The sequence below is a fragment of the Lissotriton helveticus genome, chromosome 5_1, assembly GCF_964261635.1.
Source record: "Lissotriton helveticus chromosome 5_1, aLisHel1.1, whole genome shotgun sequence".
Classification (NCBI taxonomy): domain Eukaryota; kingdom Metazoa; phylum Chordata; class Amphibia; order Caudata; family Salamandridae; genus Lissotriton; species Lissotriton helveticus.
This window is the reverse complement of record NC_136065.1, coordinates 128657495-128682645: the sequence shown is the minus strand read 5'-3', so window position 1 is coordinate 128682645 and position 25151 is coordinate 128657495. Positions and strand designations below refer to the sequence as shown.

At 40.9% G+C, this 25151-nt stretch overlaps 1 protein-coding gene across 2 annotated transcripts in view; it reads left to right on the top strand.

Annotated features, from left to right (window-relative positions):
• Positions 1-25151, top strand: part of CNTRL (centriolin) — a 1008983-nt gene that overhangs the window by 631150 nt on the left and 352682 nt on the right. For both annotated transcript variants that reach the window (XM_078641873.1, XM_078641874.1), the window contains 2 exons: positions 1992-2184; positions 6705-6835. In XM_078641873.1, the coding sequence (XP_078497999.1) occupies positions 1992-2184; positions 6705-6835 (324 nt within the window). The remainder of the gene's footprint in view (positions 1-1991; positions 2185-6704; positions 6836-25151) is intronic.

Sequence of the window (25151 nt, the reverse complement as noted above, 5' to 3'; positions counted from 1 at the left end):
ATTTACACACATGATCTTCACATATGTGTGTTTTTAAAAAAACTACTTTATGAACCTTATAAATACACAGTCAGAAAGTTCAGACCCCCTAAAAAATTCGGCATTCTAAAGCTACAATATTTAGACTGCAGCAAATAGACTGAGCTGGCCTTGCATAAATGCAAGCCGTACCCCAGTTGCAGTCCTAAAGTCGAGTTGATCTTTTGTCGATATTTTACATTGTGGGTGATCCAACCCTGCGGAACTCTTGTCTTTCACTGAACTAGGAACGTGCCTCCTCTTTGATGCGTTTGTAAATTATCTACAGACTTCAGCAAGGCAATGAGAATAAAAAAAGGACCGCTCAAAGGAGAGAAATAGCTTGGAGGAAAAACTCAAGAAAGGAGAAAGAGGGTTTGGAGTAAGCATTGAGGTTTGGAGCAGGAAAGAGGGTCAGGGCTGATGTTCAAGCTTTCCTTATAGGGCAGAACAGAGGTCAAGGCATACACAAATGAATGTACTCCTAGTTCTGTTCAGCTGGCTAAATGTAGTGGTTTCATTAATTAGATAATATTATGGTGATGTTATTTTCAGCCCCCTTACCTTACCTTTAATGAGTCACGCAGGTGCCCTTGAGGGTCTCTATCTGTGGAAAAGTGCCATTTGCCCAATCTCTTCTCTATAACTCTGCTGTAGCCTCAACAGTTTCTCTAGTTTATTTTTTATTTTTCAGAAATATCTTTATTGAATTCTGCATTGATAGTAAACATTCAACAATGAGACAGTATTGAGATTCAGTCAATCTACCCCCAGGACACTGCCACAGTGGTATCATTGGTGAACAATGCGATGTATAACTCCCAACAAATCCCCCCTATTTATCTAGTTTTGAACCCTCTTTAGTGTCCTTCGCCTCCAATGCCACATTTATCTTGGACTCGCACTGTTTCCTTTTTTCAGTAACACATCCGCCATACTACTAGGACAGCCAGTATTTACCTCATAATACTTAGTGTTTTTACATTTTGAGGTGCCTGCCATACTGATGAGGAGGTGTCTGCCTTAATTATGAAGAGGAAAGCTCACAGGGCACTCTCAGGGATTCACACTTAATCATGCCTTCATTCTACTTTCAACCCTAGCTGTTGCCTCCTCATGGTATGGCAGAGAGGAAGCCACCTCTATTCCTCCAGCCACAGAAGACTCAGTTGTACTTTTGCTTCCCTTACATAATCTCCAGACTGTGCTCCTCCTTCCTCTCCCCTCACGGTGTCCGACGTCATAGAAATTCAGTCATCTTCCTGATGCTGTGTATTCGCCCATTAATTCTCCATGCATTTACTCCAGTGTGTTCATAATTTCTGGGTGAGATTGCCTCTCTAGTTGACCCATGTGGGTCTGGAGAATTTGCAGTTTTTTCCTGCACAGGCACTCCATACACTCTGAGTATCACCAGGTCTATTCAGCTCTTGAGCCACAGCACAGCCATCTCTTAGTGTGGTATGGGGCTCTGGGCGGGCAGGTGGGGCACGGATTCACGATTTTACCACTCCAGCTTCCAGTGGTATTGGTGGCAAAGCTAAAAAAAAAACCCTCACCTATGATCTTCATCTGCTGCTGCTGTCTCCCCAGCTCATCCTGATTTCACTGGAGGGAGCTCCTACATTTTGCAAACAATATGTTAGCCATTTGGACACAGGCTCCATCACTGTTTGCTTTCTCTTTCTCTAGTATGTCCCAGATGCCTGGCGCTATTGTGCTGAAAAAAGAAACACATGTGCCTTCTCTCTTGCTCTCTCCATCTTTCTCTCTCCCTCTCTCTCTCTCTCTACTTCCCCAACCTGTGCTTCCCATACTTGATTAAACTCATTTAATACTCCGTTATAAAATGTATAGAAAAATGCATATAAAATGTTAAATCCAGTGTGTCCTTTTTGCTGAAAGGTAATGCTTGGGCTATGGTAAGGGTAGTATAAATGCATCCTTTTTTAATGCATTCCTTTCTTTCCCAGAGACTTTATAGATGGACATATTGACAGTCTCATCACAGAGTTGGAGCTGGAAAAATCTCTCAAACGTCATGAAGATATTGTTGATGAAATTGATTGCATTGAGAAAACTCTTCTAAAGCGACGTGCGGAGCTCAGGGAGGCTGATCGACTCATCGCAGAGGCTAAAACGGAACTAAAAGATACACAAGAAAAAGTAAATTATTTTGTTGGACCCTTTCCACTCTTTCCTTTAAAAAAAATCTGCTTTTCCTATGATTTAAAAAATACTTTACAGAATGTCACTGTTGTAGTTTGATGGCTGGACAAGAACTTTAGGACTTATTCGAAAGTTACCTTGATTTGGAGTTGAACAATTATGTGAAATAATTGTATCATTTTCCTGGCCCCAGTTTTACCCACTTTCCTCCTGCCTTCTTGTCTCTTCCCGATTCTCAGTTAATTTGATGCCTTGAGGCAATTAGAAATCCAACTTTTATAAGATACAAACAGCCAGTAATCTTAGTGGATTATTTGATGTCTTCTTGTGACTTTGACCTGAAGCCAGGGAGAAGGTAGAAAACACCAAAACATTATTAGTACTGCATCTCTCACTTGCAGATCAAACCAAATCCAAGCTGTATGTAGGAAGCTGGCTCTGTATATAATATACCACTTGGTGATTATACTTTGCACAGAGTCCAGAGATTCCCCCAGAAGTGTACAGGGCTCAATGCAAACCCAAGATGCTCTATTAGTGGTAGTGTGGTCTAGCAGCCTTGTCGTCTGACCCCATGACCCGGATTCACTACGTGGCGGAATCGTACTTAATGATAACCACCTCAAGGCGAGGTGCAGTTGTAGCCTCATACTGAAGACGTACCAGGGGGCATTAATGCCCAAGACGCTATAGGTAAGCTCACACACAAGAAACCACCGTCTCCCACCTTCTAACCTGGAGATATTCTAACTCATACCCGTGTTTCCCCTTAGATCGACTCAGGATCTATAGGCCAATTTATCTCAAGGGAGCTTCAAGCAGTATGAGAATCTCAACGCTAAACCAGGCTATCCTTGACGCCTCAAGGCGCGTACGAAGTACCACAATTAGCTTGACCTCATGACATTCCCCGCAGCGACCCCCCACAGCACTGCCACAGATGTTCCGACTAGACATCAATCCCAGTCACCCGCACACCCTCGCATGCACGCTGAGGCAACTCACACCTCCCCCACATGGGAAAGGGCGAGCCCAGTGGCGACACCGCATCACGAGCCGCATTGTGCACCACAAACCTGGCACTGATATGATCTACTCTTTTGCTGCCCGTGGACTTACTCAGTCACATGTTATTTATTTTTGCGCTCCCAATCCGACCTTGAATCATGCCTCTCCATCCTGCAACGTAACTATACAACTTTACCTATATTGTATGCACTGGTTTAAAATGTATCACAAATGCATACATGTTCTGCCTCACCCATATTCTACTGCCGCTCTCCTTGTTAAACAAAATCCTACACGATGACCCGCATATATTCTAATGATGATTATGCTGCACTGTCGAATACCTTACCTCGTTCTCTCTGTCTTTACCATCGTGCATGTTTTTCCCTCCCTACCTCACTCATGTTTATTGTGATTGTACCAGTTTTTAAAAAAATGTTACATGATGACGCGAAACTTTTTGTAAATGATGCTTTATGCTTCACTGTCCAAAACCTTACCTCGCTACCTCTGTTACCATTGTGCTCTGCTCTTATATGCATATTATACCTTGCCGTCATACAATGGTCCCTCTATGTGTCTGACAATACCGATACAATTTGTTGCTTTATGAACCTCTGCACGTGTTGCTTGCCCTCACCCTTATTTGTTTCTTGTATTGTTGCGTGTTTATGTGCATAATGTTGTTGTGTTTTAACTTTATTTTATATTCCTGATTTGTCCCTTTTATGTTTTCATGTCCCTGCTTAATGGTTTGTGGCACTGTGCACTAGCCCTACATGTCAATGTGTTATGAGTATATGTACAGCCCTGATGAAGCCCCAGGCTGGATGGCCATGTAAAGGGGCGAAATACGTGTTGGCTGTTTGTCACCTTCTTGCAAATTCAACTCAGAATTTTCAAATGAGTTACAACACTTTCATATAAAGAATTTTCACCATGAAACCATTATACTGTAAGTTTTTCCTGAATAAAAACGACTACCCTGACTTGCCAGACAACTCTTTTTGTCTTCTAAATGATACCTTATGAGGAGCATGACATATTCCTGCTTAGCCTTCGGTTTGCTTCAAGTGAGAGAACAGCAGTCCAAATAGCATCATACTCATGGTGGAGCTGTAATGCATTCAATGCAAGTACATTAAGATACATCACTTCTCCCTGATGTGATGTTATGGTTAAAGCAACATTGCACAAACAAGTTGACAGGACTATTCACTCAACCTCTAACGGCATCTTTGGAATAACATAATGAATGTTTTTTATGTTTTGTTTTTTTAAATCGGTCTTCACTTTATAGAATGTCTCATTAATAATGCAGGTGGTCATTCAACCCTCACCCATTCTATTATATAGCATCTCATAAGCAAATGCGTCCTGTGCAATGTCACACCTCCTACCATGCATAGATACACACCTATGTACCCCTCCATGTGGCCAAGGAACACAAACAGGACAAAAAACAGTCCCTTCGAAACATCGGCCAAGGAACACTCTAGTGCAAGTGAAGGAAGTTAAAAAACACTTAATATAACTTGCCCACTTTGCTACACCTAAGAAAACACAAAAACAATTAATTAACTACCTAAAATATTTAGCCAATGTAACTATTTCAAATTGAAAATACTATCATAAAATAATCAATTTAGGTTTTGTAACCAAATTATAAACTGCTGTTGACCTTAACACATGAATAATAAGATAGAGCAAAAAATATTTAAATAAAACTGCCACTTGAACCATCCAAAAAGGAACCGGTCTCCTTTAATCTGAGACGTGTTGCCTGGCAACACGAGTCTGCATGTTCAAACCATAAATATTGTGTTTAAATGAAGCTTTGATACACTTCAGGTTCTACATATGAATTAAGTTGCCCTAAACTTATATGTCTCAACTTCAAGATTGCTGACTGAAACACAAAATTCCTGCTCATTTGATTTGCATTTTTTATTGGTCACTTCAAAGAAGCAGCCATATAGACATGATGAGTGCAGACATGGAAGTCCCTTTTCTCTGTTGTAGACCAAGTAGGACCCTTTGAAATGACCCAGTGTGCAACTGCTGAAATTGGCTTAGAGGTCCTAAATAAATGCATGTCAATAAATCATAGTGTCTTGTCGTACAGGCACTGTGCACAGCACAAAATAATTCACAACTAGTTATTATTTGACTATGAAGTGCTCCAGAACGTCTCCCCTCACCCCCTTCACTGGGTCTTGATCCTAGTCTTTCAGTCCTCAGCTGGAGACAGAAAAACAACAAGTCACAGAAAACCACAAACCGAGATTTGCCCTTTCTTCTCTTGTGCTGCTTAGACTGTTTCAAGCACTACCTGTTCATTGCTACTACAAGCTGCTTTATTAGGTTGTTAGATGGCTCTTAGAATGAGTGGAGTGTTTTTCCTCTTTCTTGTAATCTTTAATCTTCTTTCTTACCTTCTAAAATTTCACAGGACCTGTTATTTATTGCCACACGTTTTTAGGTTATAGTGTTGGTTTATTTCCTTTAATTCCACATAAGATTTCTCATCACAAAACAGCAACATTTACTAGGCGTACGCCTAATCCGAGGCTAAATTCCATCAAAAAGAAGCATGGTAACTCTAACTCAGGCCATCCTAGAATGAGCCACCCTAGATGACAGATGTGACACACAAACAGCATACATTCCGTACGCAGAACACTCTGAAATCACTTATGCAGAGATTAAGGGCAAGAGCGAGGATATATCAACTTAAAAGGGCACTTTTTGCAGCTAATGAGGCCACACAAATTAATTTCTTTTTAGGTCATCTGTTAGCCAAGACATTTTGATTTTACTAACATTATTTTCCTTACTTACATATCCTCTCGACTAGCCCTCCTCGTCTGTTAGCCTGTTATTGTTTCATTCACATTTTTGTTACTCCCACTACAACATACATCATGAGGCAAAAGGTCAGGCCACTTCAGCTGTTGGCTTACTTGATTGTCAGTGACAGCATTCTGCCCTTTCACAAGGAGTACATCCACTCACGAGGTAGTGCTCTGTGTGCTTTTTGAGACTGAAAAACATTTTTGCTTTTTGTCAATGATTCCTTTTAGATTCACAAGGGCCCAGTACCTTTCCCAATAATAAGATTTTGAAAGGACCATGGCGAAACAAAACAATCCTTGACAAGTCCAAAAGCCTAGCATCCAATACCAGCCAGATCGGTTTGCTTTCACTATGCTTGTTTTCAGTTGTAAGTTACTTGGCATCTCTGAGTATTTATTGATAGCAGAACTGAAACAATGATTCCTTCACACTGTTCCTGTTTCATATTGAAAGTAAGACATTAGGCCATATTTAGAGCGCCAGACCAAAGGTTATTGGTCGATCCAATCTTTCGTCCATGCAAAGGAAAACATGTTTACATAAATAGCAAGCTGACTTAACAATGCAATCTATTGTATGATGAATGCTTGTTTATTGGACTCATACAAGAATAATTTTCGAAATAATGCAGCAGTTACTTGTCTTTTTTCTAGACCACCAGTATGATCCAAAAGTACAATAATGCTCGGAAACACCTTTCCCAAACTGAAAAAGATGCTGAGGAGATCGAGAAAAGAGCTCAGGATACCGCTGTGAACCTTGTGAAAGCAGATCAGCAGCTCAGGTATTTTAATTTAGAATCCACTGTTCAAATATATGAGTGCAAGTTTCCTTCTTTTAAGTAGTCCTCAAAAATACTTTTTTTCCCTTTGCACAGCTCGTTTAGCTGTGAGTTCAAATCTTGTAACCAAATACTAATGTGACAAAATAGAAGAGACCTGACCTAAATGACTCAAACAAGAAAAGTTTCAAAAGCCCTAAACAAAATAAAAACTCTGTGTCAGCACACAACTTTACTTATAGCACACACCCTCCAGCGATCAACAAAAAAACTCTGCCTGGTGCGAAGCAGCGCAAAAAGGAGACAGAAGAGATTAGAAGCAATGATGTAAACATCCATAGAGGAACAGCACAGTTAGGCAGACTTTCCCTGGAAGTCATCTTCTAGCAAATAGGTTTAGACTCGGAAATACTGCTATATAACAGCATCAAAGAGGAATGTTTTTATCAATTCATTACAAAACTGGAGTTGTCTGGAAATAACAATAAGCTTAACCTGTCCGGAACATGAGCAATCAGGAACCAGAACTGCTCTAAAACAAAACAAAAAACCTGGAAACAAACAAATCGTGCATCAAAACCCCAAAAATCAACATGCGAGCATATAGAAATGAAAAGCATTCAATTACAGGCCACAAATAACACAGTATAGAGGACACATACAAAGATCACTTCCCGGTGTACTGATGAACATGAGGTACCCGCAGAAATCAAACACACGTTCAAGCCAGCCTTGGATTCAGTCATATTCGCTAGTACACCCAAAATAGAAATCAAACAAAAACACTCTCAATATCCAGAAACTCACCAAGAAATATCAAATGGGGAACTCACTAAGAAAGCTACCAAGAAGATGGGACCTTAGCACGCTTACCACTACTCTAGAGAAAATGCTGCAGCAAGTTACCAATAGCAAGACTGTTCACACATCTCACAACAGTGAACGGTTGCCAGACTCAACCACTTAACATACATCTATCAACATCCATTTAAAAAAAAAAAGAGCATCAATCTTACTAGAATGCCAAACAACTAATCTCCTCAAAGACACATATAAAGAATAACCAATTCTACTTCCAAACAGGAAAACTGTGGTCTGAGTTTGGAAATCTCAGACAAAAAACTATCAATAATCAAGAAATACTCTTCTCCCTAAACAACAAAAATCATCTGGGAAAGAAAGTAAACAGTGGCAACAAAAACTCGTCTCCAAACACACAAGAAAATGGAGAAAGTGGAAAAAAAGAGATTGCTGTAACATAACATAAAAAAACAAGAACACAAAAACTAAGACAAACAATAGCCAGACCTGCCTAATGAACATTCGAAACCCAACCAATGCTGAAGCCAATTTTTCACACAAAGAAAGGAACACAAAGCTTGGAGTAAAAAGCAAACTACTCAAGACGATGCTGCAGATACAGGTGTCTACTCCCTCCACACAATTGGAACGTGCCATGGTGGACCAGGGAGGCAAAGTCAGAAATAAGGATTATGCTGTTCCTAAGTGATTATATATCAGAGTCAGGGAAACACTACCAACTTGACCTTGAGGGTTCAAAGTTGGCAGTCCATATATTGGATTTTAATGCCCGCGCACACCCTTTCAGGTGTCATGCTTCATCATCTAGGCTGCTCCTCATTGGGTCGGCGGTGCAATACCCAACGGGCTCCCTGTAGTAGGGGCGCTTTCTCTGAGATCTTTTTCCATTAGCCGTTTGGTGAAGTGGGGGTGAGGGGCCAGAAATGTGTAGATGTATATGATGATTAAGTGAATAAAATAGGACTGGGAGTACCTATGAGATCAAATTAATTCTGGAGGTCTCCTACCCTAAGTCAAAACAAATAATAGGGCGCTCCCCTAAGCTTAATGTCTTGATTTCAGCGTCCCTATTAGTGAGTGAAGGTCAACATGTTTCTCGCTTGATGTCTATTCTACGTGCAATTCTTCAGGACTGAAGTAGTGAAAACTATCTACACTTACTAGTTGGTGACATGGATTTGTACTCACATCACCCGTGTATCTACCTATTATGGTTCACCTGTCAAGTCTGGAACTACCCAATTCTGTAAACTAACCAGGCTTCAACAGTATCCGGTAGGTCAGACATGAGAATTTCTCATGTGCTAAGAGTTATGCGAATTCCGCAGGGACTCTTGACCTACTCACTCCTACCGGGTCTGGGGAGGGGAATGTTTGGGTAGGGATCGGACATTAGCCAGGAAGCAATTCCAATCTCTATTATTTTGATGGGCGAGATGCAGGGGCTCTTTCTGTACCCTGTTAACCTGTAGTGGCCCGGTGTCTTGGTAGGGCGAGGTGGCGTTGATTGCCTTGGGTGGGGCGCTACAGACGCTGCGCATTGGAATCTCCAATTCCTGCAGGAGAAGGGTCCTTCTAAAATTGTTGAAGGGGAGCAGGCTCTAATGGGAGGGGTATGAGGGTGGTGACTGTCTCTGATATACGCGAGTTCTTTGTTGGAGTATTTCTTAGGAGTGATTGTTTTGTGTGACCAATCTGGGGTTCGACCAGCAGGGGTTCTGGCTCCTGGCGACGACCAGGCGCGGACGGTCGCAGATAGGCTTGCCTTGGGCGCGCCTTCGTGCCCCAATCTGGTGTCCGCCAGAAGTGTAGTCTGGTTACCTTCCGGTAGGTGTCTACTTCCTCCACGCAATCGGAGCATTCCGTGGTGGACCAGGGAGGCACTCATCAGTGATTCCAAGAGTAGCGTGTGAGGTAAACTGAAGTGCTCAACATTACTGTGGAAGTGATTATTTTTAAAAATGGTGCATTAATTTCTAGCATTACATTCAATATAGGTAAAATAACAGTATGGGAGCCCTTTACCAGGCTCTCCTAGCGCTACCGTAACAGCGATCTTTGCATAAGGGGGATTGAATACCTAGGTGGTCTCAAGCGCGTCCGCTGCGCTTCGTGCCCTGCATCTGTTTTTATGAAGGCAGCCGGAGCGCTAACCGCCCCAATCTGGTGCCCACCAGAAGTGTAGCCGGTAGGTGTCTACTCCCTCCACACAATCGGAACGTTCTACGGTGGACCAGGGAGGCACCCATCAGTGATTCTAAGAGCAGTGTGTGCAGGTAAGCTGAAGTGCTCAACAGTTACTATGGAAGTGATTTTTAAAAAAAAATGGCGCATTAATTCCTAGCATTACATTCAATATAGTTAAAAACCAGTGTAAAATAACAGTATGGGAGCCCTTTACCAGGCGCTCCTAGCGCTACCGTAACAGCAATCTTGCATAAGGGAGATTGAATACCTAGGTGGCCTCAAGCGTGTCTGCTGCGCGTCGTTCCCTGCATCCGTTTTTATGGAGGCAGCTAGAGCGCTAACCGCCCCAATCTGGTGTCCGCTGGAAGTGTAGTCTGGTTACCATCTGGTAGGTGTCTACTCTCTCCGCATAAACGGTTCTGTTTGGTTGTGCTATGCGGTGTCATATAACCTTGTCTTCAGGAATCTGTCATTGCCAGCAGTGTCACTTTTAGGGTTCCTTTTTTCATTAGGTTTTCTTTCCTCCACTTTGTGGTGATTTTCGCTTCTTTTTACTGTAGTTGCATTATTTCTTTGGATACATTGCATTTGGCATATTATGCACAGGACTTGGTCCTGGCACTTGCTTTTCGTTTCATTCAGGGCTTACAAGTGTTTGTCTTTCTCTTTCCTTCAATTTTGATGATTCCTGCTTTTTGTGGGACTTCTGTGAATATATAGTTTTTATTATTTAACTGTCATTTAGATTGGCTTTTTCATTGTTGGTTCCAAAATTTTGGATCTTATGCTTTATGCAGCTTCTTTGCCATGTGGGACTTTGTTTTTTTACTTTTTTATCGGCTTCTGCTTTGTCCGATGACCTTCACCAGTCTTGGCCTTCCAATAGTTCGCCTTTACTCACCTTGGCCTATTTTAGACCTGTTCACACGTGTATTCTTCATAAGAAGGTTCCTTTTCTTTTTGCTTTCTTTCTGGATGTGGCTCTTACCAGCCATTTTTAGGTCTCGCTGAGCCAGTGCATGCGCTGCTCTGCGAGACATGTTGTAGTGCGGTTTTAAAAGTGCTACCCCAGCTTTTGCTAGCCTAACACTTGCGGTCACGCGCGCAGCCGCCAGCTTTCAGCGCCCGATCAGGCGCCATCTGGAGCGCGATCACTTTCACTTTTGCCGCGGCTGCGCGCGCACCACTAGCCTGCTTTTTTAAAATGTCCTATTTGCACGCGCACACAACTACAACTCGTTCAACCCTCGCGTGTTTTCCTTTTTGTGCGCGCGTGCACACAACTCGCTCCTCACTTACGTGTTTTCCTTTTTGCACACGCACACAGCTCGCTCACCAATCGCATGTTTTCCTTTGAGCGTGCACGCGCACACTACTCCCAGGCTCCGATTGACGTGGTGTAGTTAGACTCTGCGAGGGAGATGAAAGCTTCGCTGTGTCAGTCTTTTATAGCTGGGGGTTCACATGGCAGCTGCTGACCACCGAGTAGAGAGGTAACGTGTAGGCCCTATCCGGCTCCTCAAAATCCCTTGAATAAATTGTTATGTTGTGAAACCGGGCATGAGGTGCCTTATATTACACGTGTTCCTGATATTTTTACATGATACCCTCATCGCGATTCAGTTGGGCCGCATATCTCCTGCTTTGTGTAATCTATATATTTGGGCATCCTCACGTAGTGTAAAAGCAGAATCTATTAGAATGGTTTTAGTCTGCCTCATTTGCACCTGCGTGTTTTGAGGCTACTTTGAGACCTTGTTAGTATTTGTCGGAGTGCTGGGGGTTCTTTCTCAACTATAACATAAGGGAAGTCTTTAAATGGTGGACTGTTTTACACAGGCTTCACGATTAAGGTTGCATTGCATTTTCCATTATGAATTGAAAATCCAGATTTGGCCTCGGGGTTCTTAAATCTTTGCTTTCATTTCGCATATGCAGGTTATTTGTGTGTGTTAGGAGGGATCCTGATTGAACACATTCATGTGGGACATTCATTGCACCCTTTCCAACACAGTTTTCACTATTGTGTGCATTACATGTAACAACCATCTGAACTCGGGCGCATGCTTCAGAAACAGTGAGGCATGCTCAGAAGTTCATCAGTCCATTATCTGGAATTCGTCATGTACTGAGTTGCAAAATCTTTGTGCTACAATTAAATGCGTTTTTTCAAATGAGATCGGTTCAAGTAAGAAATAAGGTATGAATTCCGTTTGGCTAACAACCTAGTCTAAGTAGAACTGTTGTATTAAGAACGTACATTCTAGTGATGATTTAATGTTTTGCAAGTACCTTCATTGAACTTGGTACGTTTCGGAACGTCTGGTTATAGTTTGTCCCCATTCTAAGCTTAAATCCTATTGAGTTTTTTTCTCCGGTAATTTGTGTGGGTACCGGTTTTGACTTTGCCACTGTGCTTGAAAGCGACCCAGTCATGTTTGCATTTTCACCCCCTAACATCAAGTATTCAATGTGGCCGTTGTTTCAGAGTTTTCATTCTTGGCTTTGGAATCAAATTAAAATTATCACAAGTTATGCTAATGCCTTCCTTGGTGACCGATTCAAAAGGGGGTGGTGATGGACAGAGTATCTGAATTAAGCAGAACACTCCTACCCAGTCAAAAGATCAGGGCTTGATCCATCACCGTTTTTTAGCTCACTGCACCATCCCAGTTCAGAACCTGGCTACATGCAAAATAGTCTGACCCTGGCCCAGTGCATCATGGGAACAGGGCAGACCAAACTACCAAGCCAATTCTTTACTGGAAAGGAAACAAGCTTCCCCCTTTTTGAAATTATTTTGGCCACCATGAGTGTGGAAGGGTATGCTCAGACATGAGTCCCTTGCTCACTGCACCATCAGGATTCAAGCAAGCCGGGCCGAAGACGGCTGTAATGCCAGAAACCGGTCCCCGGAAGCTTGTTTCCTTTCCAGTGAAGAATTGGCTTGGTAGTTTGGTCTGCCCTGTTCCCATGATGCACTGGGCCAGGGACAGACTAATTTGCATATAGCCAGGTTCTGAACTGGGATGGTGCAGTGAGCTAAAAAACGGTGATGGATCAAGCCCTGATCTGTTGACTGGGTAGGAGTGTTCTGATTAACTCAGATACCCTGTCCATCACCACCCCCTTTTTGAAATTATTTCCTTGGTGACCGGCTTAACTTTTGTGTTGCCTGTACCAGATGTTTGTCTAATTCTTCCTGGTGCAGTTTACCTCCGCCCCCTCCATAAAAAAATGAAATTTCATGTTGTGGGTTCTTATAAGTTCTGTAGGCTACAAGGAAACAGCTGTTGCTAATTGCGTACGGTTGCATAGTCCAGATTTCACGATGGACTTTATATTTGCTTCAATCTAGCGGCAATAAAGCTAGTTCAATAGCCTTCAGAAACCATTGTGTGACATCTAGGTGGTTGCCCTCAGAGTAGCTTTATTCATGAACAGTTAACACCAGGGGTGTGGAGTTTTATGAAATACCTGTTTGTTCAGAAATCTACTTTTTCTGTAAACAAGTCAATTTATCCCTTTCGTTATATAGTTGAAACATATGGCAGTGTTCTCATCTATAAGCCCTGATAGCCTTTCTGATTATGCGTGAGGTTACTTTTTTGTACACTTTATGAATTGATAGCAATTCAGTTATTTTGCCACTATTCAGACAGTTTACATATATGGGTGGCAGCAGGGTTGTGACGTCCCGTGGGTCTGTGCACATCCACAAAATAGCATGTTCAATAGTATTCACCATCTTCTCTCCAGTCTATTTGCACCCTAAAAGGGGGTTGAAAATGACTCCTGACAAAGGCTGCAGGAATCAACGTTTTTCCATGGTTGGGTTGGTGGGGGGGCCGAACATCTGCAAACTCAGCTGGTTTTTATATAACCAGCCATACGGCTATACCGTTGTGCTCTTTCAAAATTGGAATTCGCTATTTGACTCAGTTCTCTAAATTGTTGTGAATTCCCTGCAGCTGTGAACTTGCTCCAATGCACAAATATATGCCTACAGGTGTACTTTTGTGACTTCTTTAAACACTGGACCCGTAATTCATTTTTATGTTGGTATAATTCTCAAACACGATTCTCCCATGTTAACCTGCATCAAACTATGTTAAACTGTCCTAAAAAAACAACTCACATGTCGAGCAAGTACCACTTACTAACAAAATCTGTTAAACCTACGGTAGCTTTGCCATAGAGCTCTTATGCAGAACTACAGCGCCAAATTTTAAAATACATGCATACACCCACCCAAGCAGGTTGGATACACCTGGGCACTAATTGGGACTCAGGTAGTTTGGTCTGGAGCTGTCTGCAGGACATAACGTTTTTCCACTGTACTGTTTCATTTTAGTCTTTTGCTAAACTTTCATTTTGATACAATAGAGGCCTTTTTTTTAATAGGTCCCTTGTTTAAAACTGTTTGAAAGGAGATATTTATTTTGCAAGGCAATGTATCTACCTGTTATAAAGTAAAGAAACAAGAGTTCCAGAGGAGGGAAAGAGAAAAACAACAGCAGAAAAGTACCTCTGACAGACCTATATATATTTATGCAATGATAATCTTCATAAACATTTTCAAAGAAGGATGCTGAATATATGAAAAAGGCATTACATTTATTCAAAAAATATTTTTTATTATTTTTTATTTTGTTCAATCATTCTATTTTGTTCATAATAAATATTTGACAAATTCTTTACATATACAAAGGAAGTGACATGTTCAATTTGATCAGTCTGAGCACTATTTAATTAAACATACGGAAAAGAAACCCAAGCTGCATATCTTATCCTCATAACATTCATACCTTCATTCATACTGCTACTCTCATTCCCTACTATACAAAGACAAAATTACCAAAAGACATATGACAAAACAGTGAATTTGTTTTTTTAGCAGACTCTAATGGCTTTACTACAAAAGAGAGGTCCTATGGTTATTCACTTTTCCTTTTTAGACACATTATTGCTTCTCTCTATTTACGATTGTCAAATTAATTTTTTTATTAAAGAAGGTTTTTTTTTAATGCGTACGGCCTACGTACGTTTCGGTGATTGTTGATATTTGGTTCACCTTCTTCAGGGCCAGTGACAGAAAAAACAAAAATACATATACATATACACACTCCAACGTTTTTAAAATCAGAGGGTTCTTGAGTTTCTGTAAGGTAGAAAACATATTGTATTACAGATTAATTTTGTTCATTTTGGTGCATCCTAAATTCCAACATCATTTTATAAATTAGTTAACAATTACTGGTAGTGCTATAGTTATCAAGAGACAGGTAAGGACCTATCTTTGGGACCTATACTAAGGTTGAGCTCAGGGATGATAGTTCCAGTATGACCAAAGTGTGCCCATATTAGTTTTAGGCTTGTTATGGGCCTATATACTTCGAGACACAGGATGAAAGAATTTTGTGCAGGAAAGAGTTGTGATAGAAATCAGCCCAACACCGAATGTGCTTGTAAATATCTTGTGCAAACAGTGCAATACCTAGATTGCTGTGCTTAAAATAATTTGGCTAATACAGAAGAGGAATACCTTTTAGTGAGAGCGATGGAGAGGTCTCCCCAGCTTTTATACCAGATGAGGAATATGATTTCACTTATGCCTCAAAGTCTCTGTATCTAAAAGGACATTAACAGTCATGTATGATTTCAATAACTGTAGATAATTACAACCGAGGCCTCAGTGTAAATATATAAAAAAGAGAAGAAGTACCTGTGAGAGAGGTAAGTGCTACTTATATTCCATATGTCCGTCGTGCTGCCAGTTGTCTATTCTTCAAAGGGATTTTTTCGAATGATTCTCCCTGAAGATATATCATAATATGTGTCAGATTACACTATAAGATGGTAAAGATCATCCTGAATAGAAGCTGATGCGCTTGTGCGGTTACCTGCTTTTAGAATCCTCTTAGCAGAGAAGATTGTCAGAGAATGGCTATACTTCTGTGTCTTGCAATGTATTAAGCAGATAAAGGCATCTCATTGCTGCATCTGGGAGGAATGGAAAAAAGAGAAAAGAAATCCACATCTTGTTTTAATATCATCTAGTGGTCTGTTGCTTACGTTCTCGGATCAGGCTTGACAGTTTATTGTATACTTTCTTCAAATGACACAATACAATAACGACAGTGTCTTTGCAATGTGTATTCTTGTAGAGGTTTGTTACTTTTACTGTTGGAAAGCCAGCGTGCGTGCCTAGTGAAGTAAAAACACGCGTAGCATTTGTTTCCCTTAGCCCTCTGATATAGTAGCAGGATCCTGCTTTAGTGTCCCGGTTCGCCTGTGTTAGATGGTGGCCATAGGAAGGCTTATACCAACCGAGAGTGGGGTTAAGTATATTCTCAGAGCAAGCGTGCACATGAAAAAGATTTTATAAAATGCTTATTATTCTGGTTGCAGTTAAATGGTTACTGCAGCGTTCAACACCTTCCATGCTAATGACAAGGCCAGCTCGTCATGCAGTGCACTGGAGCTGTGCTTATGACGAGCTGACCTTGTCATGAACAATGGGATTTTGAGAATATCAGCATGGAGCGGGAATTGCCTTAGCATTGAAGGTGTTAAACGAGCAGGCGGCAAAAAACTGGTCACTGCTTTAATATCCCGGTTCGCCTGTGTTAGATGGTGGCAATGGGAAGGCTTATACCAACCGATAGTAGAGTTAGGTATATTCTTAGAGCAAGCGGGCGCATGAGAAAGATTTTATAAAATGCGTATTACTCTGGTTGCAGTTAACTGGTTGTGACAGCGTTTAAACGAGCAGGCGCAAAACTGGTCACAGCGCCGTGAGTTCTTACCTAGGATCGTCAGTGGTCATACGTCTCGTGGGGGTTCTCCTGTTGGCGTAGTGCTCCAAAGTGAGCTCCTAATATCGCTCGATATATATATATATATATACAGGTTATGTCGCGGGAAAACCCGCCGTATCACAGGTGATAGGGATTGAGCTGCATGGGTTTAAGAAAAATAGTTGTAGGACTCACCTGTTTTCTCGCTTGCCGAGTTGGATATAGAGATGGGACTACAGGTTCTGAGCTAATCGTCGATTTGACAGATATAAAAGAAAGACTGACTATTGTTTCATGACACTACTCGAGAACTTTATTTAGATATGCCAACTGAGGATTATTTTAGAACACAGGAATCAACATGTCTCCAAACATTAATTCTTGCGGCATAGAAGCACAGACATCGTCTCGAGTGTTATGCAAATAATTGCTCATGGAGCGATGGCATTCTCAGAAGTTTTAAAAAAAGGAATTTTTAGTGATGTTTGATATGTAGCGAACCTCATAAAACAGATAGAATTTTGGTATACCAAATAGTGCTAGTATCTCTGCTGACTCCTTTTATTGAAAGAGTTCATGGTTGAACTCAAAAAAGTTGTTATACAGGACAGTGTTTAAATATTCCAAAGTAAAGCTATCAGGTCTTTAACCCGGAGTCCTGGCCAGGAGCGCTGCCACCGCATCCATTGCCAGGTCCTGGGGGGCTCATGAACAGAAAATTGATTTGGTTTACCAAATAGTGCCAGTGTCTCTGATGACAGATCTCCTTAGGTTGGCACTATCCATGATATTTCCTCATTATGGCCATGCCGTACAGTGTCTAGATTATAAATCCAAAACATTTCCCGCTTCTTCCTTAGGTTAGTCATATCTTTGCCAGGAATAGCGTGGATTCGCTCTAAAATGAGCCATCGCATGTCTTTTTCCGTATGTCCATATTGTATGCAGTGTGTACCATAGGGGCACTTATCTTTCCTGTTCTCACAGCTGATTTGTGTTCTGAGAATCTGATTCACAGTTCTCTGGCTGTTTCTCCAACGTATCCGATGTTGCAAGGACACATAATGAGATAGACTATGTTGGATGTTTTACAATTGGTCATTTCTTTTAGCTGTCCAGTTTTTTTGCCATACGTCCAGGTATCTCCTGGCATGATTTGGTCACATGCATGGCAGTTACCACATTTGTGGTTGCCTCTAGGGAGTGGTTTTCCATCTATGGTTAGTTGTCGAGTGGTCACTGGATCTTTCCCTCTACTGTGGACTAGTTTGTCTCTCAAGTTCGGATTCCTCCTGAAAGCTACTGTGGGTTTGCTGAGTTCTGTGGTATGCTCATTAGTGTTTAGGATTTTCCAATTTTTGTTTATTATGTGTCTGATTTTATTGTTCAAAGTTGAGTGATTAAGGACACATACTAATTTTTGACTGGTGGTTCTTATAGTTGGTTGAAGTAAGGCATCCCTATTGTAATATTTGGCTCGTTTCATTGAATCTCGAATCAATCTCCTAGGATAGCCTCGTAGTAATAGTTGGTCTGTGAGTTTGGTGGCATGCGTCATAAAATCCTTTATATGGTACAGTTTCTTCTTATTCGAAGGAACTCCCCAAAGGGGATGGAATCTTTTTGACATGCTGGGTGGTAGCTGCCATGTTCTAAGATGGTATTTTTTGCCGTAGGTTTTCTGTATAGACTGACTGTCAATTCTCCTTCTGTATTCTGAATCCAAATATCAAGGAATTCGACTCTTTCGGATGAAAAATTACATGTGAACTTCAAATTCTGGTCTGCCAAGTTTAGCCATTCTACAAATTCCTTTAACATTTCTTCTGACCCTGTCCAGATGAAAAAAACATCATCTATAAATCTATGCCACCTACTGATGTTTTCATAGAATGGGGCGAGTTCATTAAAGATGTTCTTTATTTCGAATTCCCCCATATAGATGTTTGCAATGCTGGGGGCACAAGATGCCCCCATGCTGACTCCTTTGATTTGTTGAAAGAGTTCATGATTGAACTCAAAGAAGTTGTTATGGAGGACAATGTTTAAACATTCCAAGATGAAGTTATCAGGTCTTTGTCCCGGTGTCCTAGCCAGGAGCGCTGCCACCGTATCCATGGCTAAGTCCTGGGGTGGATGTTGGTATATAAAGATTCAATGTCGCACGTAACTAAGTACTGTGTGACATTATTGAAGGGTGTGTGTTCTAAAACTCAATCATATGGCCAGTGTCTTTTATGTAGGATTCATAGGAAGTGGTAAGCGGGCATAGAAAGGTGTCAAGGTATTTCGACATGGGTTCTGTGCTAGAATTAATGGATGCCACTATCGGTCTCAATGGTGGGTCAGTCACATTTTTATGTGTCTTAGGGACACCATATAGTGCTGGGACTACTGGGTTAGTTTTTATTAAAAAGTCCATCTCTTTCTGACAGATGTATCCTTCCGTAAATGCTTTGTTAACTGTTTCTTCTATCGTTTCCCTTAAGATATTAAGAGTTCTCCTATGGGTCTTTTTATAGTGGTCTTCAATATTGAGCATTCGGTGGATCTTATCAGAATAGAGGGCCGTATCCATAACAACTATCCCTCCTGTTTTATCGCAGGGTTTGATAGTTATATTTGTATTTTCTTGCAGCAATTCGAACGCTTGTCTTTCTGTTACCTCTAGGTTCCTTTGAGGTTTTGGTATATATTTTAGTGTTCTGTCTATTTCTTTTAAGACATTCTTCTCAAAGATACCAACCTCTGGGCCCACCATATCTAGTGTTGGGGTAAAAATGGATGGTGGTTTGCAACCTGAGAGGTTCTCCTCTTCCTCTCTATTTTCTATGTTGTCAAAGTATTTTCTCAACCTAATCTTTCTGAAGAAAGAAAAAATGTCTTGAGTCATTTTGAATTTGTTCACTGATGAGCTAGGAACAAAAGACAGTCCTTTACTAAGGACCTTGATTTCTTCTGCTGAAAGGATATGGGAAGATACATTAAAGATGGGAATGGTGGTGTGATTTCCCAGTCTTATTGTTTCCAATACTGCTGTTTCCTGGTTTGTACATAAGGTTGAAGATGTGGAGGGTTCGGCTGTTGGTATTGATTCGTATTCATACCCTGAAATCTGGATCTCCCCCTGCCTCTGCCTCTCGACAAAAAAGGCTGCCTAGGACCTCTGTTGAATCTGCTTCTATATTGTCCTCTTTGGTTGCTATTCTGGTAGCCATAATCAAAGTTGTCTTCCCCTATCTGTCCTTCTTGTTCTGATTCAGAAGAGTTTGTTTCTGAAAAATTCTGAATCCTCACTCTTTTGTTATAACTTTGGTTATATTGTGTTGGGTCATAAGTTCTGGGACCTACTGATATTTCGTCATTCTGTTGTGTTTGATAAAAGTCCAATCTTGAGTACGGGTAAATTTTCTCCTGTGTAAACCAGCGTACATCTTTTATCAATTTGTCCATTTTCTTTTTTATAAGGTAGGTGTCGAATTCCTCTATTTCTTCAGTTATTTCTTGGAGAGTTTTTTTGGCTTCCTCTACTGCGGGGCTGGCTTTCAGTTTTTCTTCCAGCTCCAAGATTTCTTTATGTAGTGCGGTCACCATCTCTCGTACCGTGTCTATTCTCAGGAGCATCCAGTCCCTTGAGCACCGGTTAGCTATGAGTGACCAGCGCTCAAGGAACTTACGCACTTCAATAAATAAGGCTGGCATGTTTCTTACCCTAAGTCCTATGGGAATTGCTCCTGCTTTGAGATATTCTCCCATGAAGAATGCATGGGATTCCATGCGTTTGGCCTTTTTTTTTTAGATTTAATAGTTTCAGCCATTCGCTGTTTGTATTGGGCGTGGGGTTTACCTGTTATAAATACTGCATTTATAGTTAAAATGGACATTCAGGCTTATTTGGGTCACCTACAACGGAGACATAAAATTGAGATAGTGAAATCACGCTTTGGCACTCTGCATCAGTTCCACCATTTCAGTTCAAAATCTGTATGCGCTCTTTAGAAAATTACATGATAAAACAGCAGTACATTATAGCTTTAAAAACTATTGTCATAAATAGCAGATAATCCAGCAAATAACATCAACATTATGTACATATTGGAAACCATTAAAAACCAGTTAAAGCCCATCTATTTATACATGGTGGACTCCAATTAAAATACATTAGCTCAGCAAACATCAGGCCTGCCCCCCTAACTCTCCTCCATAGACTGTTCAACGGATGGCCATGTTCAGAAAACAACACACATTATAACCAAATCTGGGCTATTTAGCATTTGTAGATAGATTAAATCCTCACTGCATTTCTGAAAGGCTAGCTTTTTCAATGTGAATTTAAGACTGAGCTGGAAAAATTTGCGATAAAAGCTGCAAAAATAAGGTAAAATGCAACAGATTGCTATGCCATAACATTGTAAGGGCAAGGGGGCAATGAGCTATCCTATACCTTTGCCTTGTCAGAAAAGCAGGTAAAGTGCTAGGTCGTTCTGGACTTAAATCTGAAGCATTGGCATAGCCAATAGGTCTCGCCTCTGGGACCTTATAAGTGTATGGGCATGTGTATGTCTTAGATATAGGTATATATATCTGTATCTCAATGTTCATCTATATGTATTTTTGTAACACAGCCTCTGTTTTCAAGATAGTTTTCGAAATAGTTGTGTATGCATTGCCTTTCTTCTCCACCTCTCTGTGGTTCTCCCTGTTGGGTGTTTCTTGTTGTGTTCCTCTGTCTGGAGTTTTCTCAGGAAAAGAGTTGTTTTTTGTTTTGTTCTCGCCGATTTGTAGTGGAAGCATGCCTCGTGCTTCCTCTATTGTACATGTGTCCGGGATTTCTTTCCGGTATTTCCACCCCAGATACTCTCAATTGCTGTTGGTACGCGGAGCTTTGCTCGGTTATGGTTCCTGTGGCCCTCATCTTCCGGGCTTCAGCTATTCAAGATTCCAGTTGCCACCATGGGTCTGGGTATATGTCGAATCATATTGATTAGTGTCTTTTGACACGTTGTATTTCCATTGCTATGGGTTCTATTTACCCATGCTTCCCCCATCCCTCTTATTTGCACCTTGCTTATAGTGAGGTGTATTGTCCTTTATTGGTTCAACATATTTTATTAGTATTTTGATAATAGAGAACATACAAAAAAGAACTCAGAAAAGTTACAAACGTTAATCCATTAAAAAGAATATGGATATAGAAGAGTTCAAGATTATATTATAAGGTACCCTACAAAACAAAATCATATCACTGAAATGAATAAAAAGGACAACAGCGTACATTTATTATAACAGTTTACAGAGCTACTAAGCTAAGAGTTAAACCTAAACATATATAGGTATACTTAAACTAGTACATACAAACGATTCAACATTACATAATCATCAATTGGTTATGAAAAATTTAGATAGTTCAGATTATTAGGAAAAATACCAGATCATGTCAAATTAGCACCCCTTCTTGTGAAAATTATCCAAGCCCGCCATGTATGAACTGATAATGAAGGTGAATCTTTCCAATTAGTAGGAATTGTCTTTACAGCTGCAGAAATTAAGAAATCAAAAAGTTTGTTGTTCAGCAGGGGCATTTTAGTGGTGAGAGAAGAGGATTTGCAAATAGCTATTGTATTTGATAACGTATCTTATACTTTCAATATCCGAGTAATCATTTGCCAAACTTCATCTCAAAACCTCTTAACGATATGACAATCATATAACATATGTCTTTATGAACCTATATTTAAAGAACAATTCCAACAAGTGGAAGAATTTAAAAGTTTTGCATTATATAATTTTAAGGGGGCCCATAAACAATTAAAAAGTATAAAACAATTAGTTTGATATAAGGATACAGGCAACCAACCGATACAGAATTCTCCCAAATCTTCCTCCATGTTTCCAAAGATAAAGACAAATCTAATTCTGCATTCCATAAGGTAGAGAGAAAATTGATATTACCCAAACAGAAATATTTAACTTTTTATATAATAATGACACTATATGGGAAGAAGACACTTTTCTTTGGAGATACAATTCTAAATCATAAGGAACTATGGAAGGAAAACCATTCGGGAAGGAGTCAAGAATAGAGTTGCAGAGCAATTCATATTGAACTATATCTGATGGTTGCAAATGTTTCAAGTCCTCAAAACATAGAGGCATTATTATAAAAAATATCTTTAAAATAAAAAAATGCCCACTCTTATACATGAAATACCAATAATTGTGTGATGGACTAATTTTAATGATGGATTGTACCACAGCGTAAAGTTCAATGTGTTAGAAATAGAACATTGGAAAACAAAATCTAAATCGCGTAGACTCAGTTTAGTCGATTTCAACATTACTGATTTCTTTAAAAAAGCAGAAGAATTGGACATTGTAAGTAAAGGAGCTAGAGGAAAAGGTGATACTAAATTCTGCTCAATACGAAGCCATGCAGGTGAATTATTAAGATCTAAAAGCTGAAACCATAAAATACATTGTTTTAAAATAAAGGCTTTAAGATACTTTATGAAATGAAATGAAATGATGAAATGAAATGATTACGCACTTGTATAGCGCACGACTACCCGTTGGCATCTCGGCGCTTGTACGAATACCGCCGAGGAACCCTTCCTGGCCTTTCCCTGTGAGGAGCCCACTCCTGGGCACCCCCAAGGTGAAGTCAGGCATCCTCAGCATTGTTGGGGCCGTTGTAGAGATTAAGCAAGCTATTGCCCAGAGGTGCAGAGTGGAACTCATGATTAGAATAGGCACGAGGCGAGAATTATCAGGTCCGAGGAAATTGAGCCCGAGACCCGCCGAGGCAGGAATTGAACCCTGGTCCCGGCCAGACTACTGCATCAGGGTCTGCCGCGCTAACCATTGAGCCACACTTCCCTTAGAAAATCCGGTAAACCTAACCCTCCATTGAGTTTAGACAATTTCAATTTTTTGTAACTTAATCAAAGGGATTTATTATTCCAAATAGATTTAGAAAAATATTTGTCAATAGTCTTATAACATTTAAGAGGGGGTTGAATAGGTATCATTGAAAAAAGATAAAACAGTGTAGAAGCCATAATCATTTTAACTATATCCATTCTTCCCCACCAAGATAAACATAAGGAGGACCACTTTTGAAGTTTAACCTTAAAATACGCCAAAGTAGATTCAAAATTCAGAGTCAAAGATTGTTTTATGTTGTTAGTAAATAATATGCCTAAATATTTAAGTTTATCTTTTTGCCTAACAATATTACTCCGTCCATCACCACCCCCTTTTGTACCGCTTTGTTCGCCATAAGTTGGCAGGGTATGCTCAGACGTGAGTCCCTTGCTCACTTTGCCACTGGATTCAAGCAAGCCTGGCTAAAGACGGCTGGAATGCCAGAAACCGGTCCTAGGAAGCTTGTTTCCGGTCCAGGGAAGGCATGGCTTGGCAGTTCGGGCTGGACTGTTCCCATGAGGCACAGGGTCAGACTGATTAGCATATGGCCATGTCTGAACTGGGGTGGCAGAGGGGGCTAAAGAACGGTGATGGATTAAACCCAGATCTGTTGACTGGGTGTGAGTGTTTGATTGGTTCGGATGCTCCGTCCATCACCACCCACTTTTGTACCGCTTTGTTCGCCATAAGTTGGCACGATATGCTCAGACATGAGTCCCTTGCTCACGTTGCCTCTGGATTCACGCAAGCTTGGCTGAAGACGTCTGGAATGCCAGAAACCGGTCCTAGGAAGCTTGTTTCCGGTCCAGGGAAGGCATGGCTTGGCAGTTCTGGCTGCACTGTTCCCATGAGGCACAGGGTCAGACTGATTTGCATATGGCCATGTCTGAACTGCTGTGTCAGAGTGGGCTAAAGAACGGTGATGGATTAAACTCAGATCTGTTGACTGGGTGTAAGTGTTTGATTGGTTCAGATTCTCCGTCTATCACCACCCCCTTTTGTACAACAATATTACTGAGCATATCAAGTGAACAATGAATATTTAAAGGAAACATTCTGTTTTGTTAGTCTTAAGTGTATAACCTGAAGCGCTTGGCTTGTAGGCGCTTCCAGTAATTTTAATTACCCGTTTTATTTTTATTTCTATTGTGTTAGTAATTTACCCCCTGTTTTTAACTCACCGCCGCATTCTTGCACTTTAATCGTGCCCTGCACCGCTGCTTTGGCGGATTGACCAGCAAGGCTTACTCGAGTTTGAGCGCCATCTTGGTGGGACTCAGGGACACTGACGCTTTTCTTTGTGTGCTCTAGCAGTCAAGTTGACTGGCTAGAGGCAACTCGGCGCACATATTTAAAGCAGGTAAGAGGCAGAGTCTGCCTGTAAGGCTCCGCATTACTTCGCGCAGCGCTTGGCTTGTAGGCGCTTCCAGTAATTTTAATTACCCGTTTTATTTTTATTTCTATTGTGTTAGTAATTTACCCCCTGTTTTTAACTCACCGCCGCATTCTTGCACTTTAATCGTGCCCTGCACCGCTGCTTTGGCGGATTGACCAGCGAGGCTTACTCGAGTTTGAGCGCCATCTTG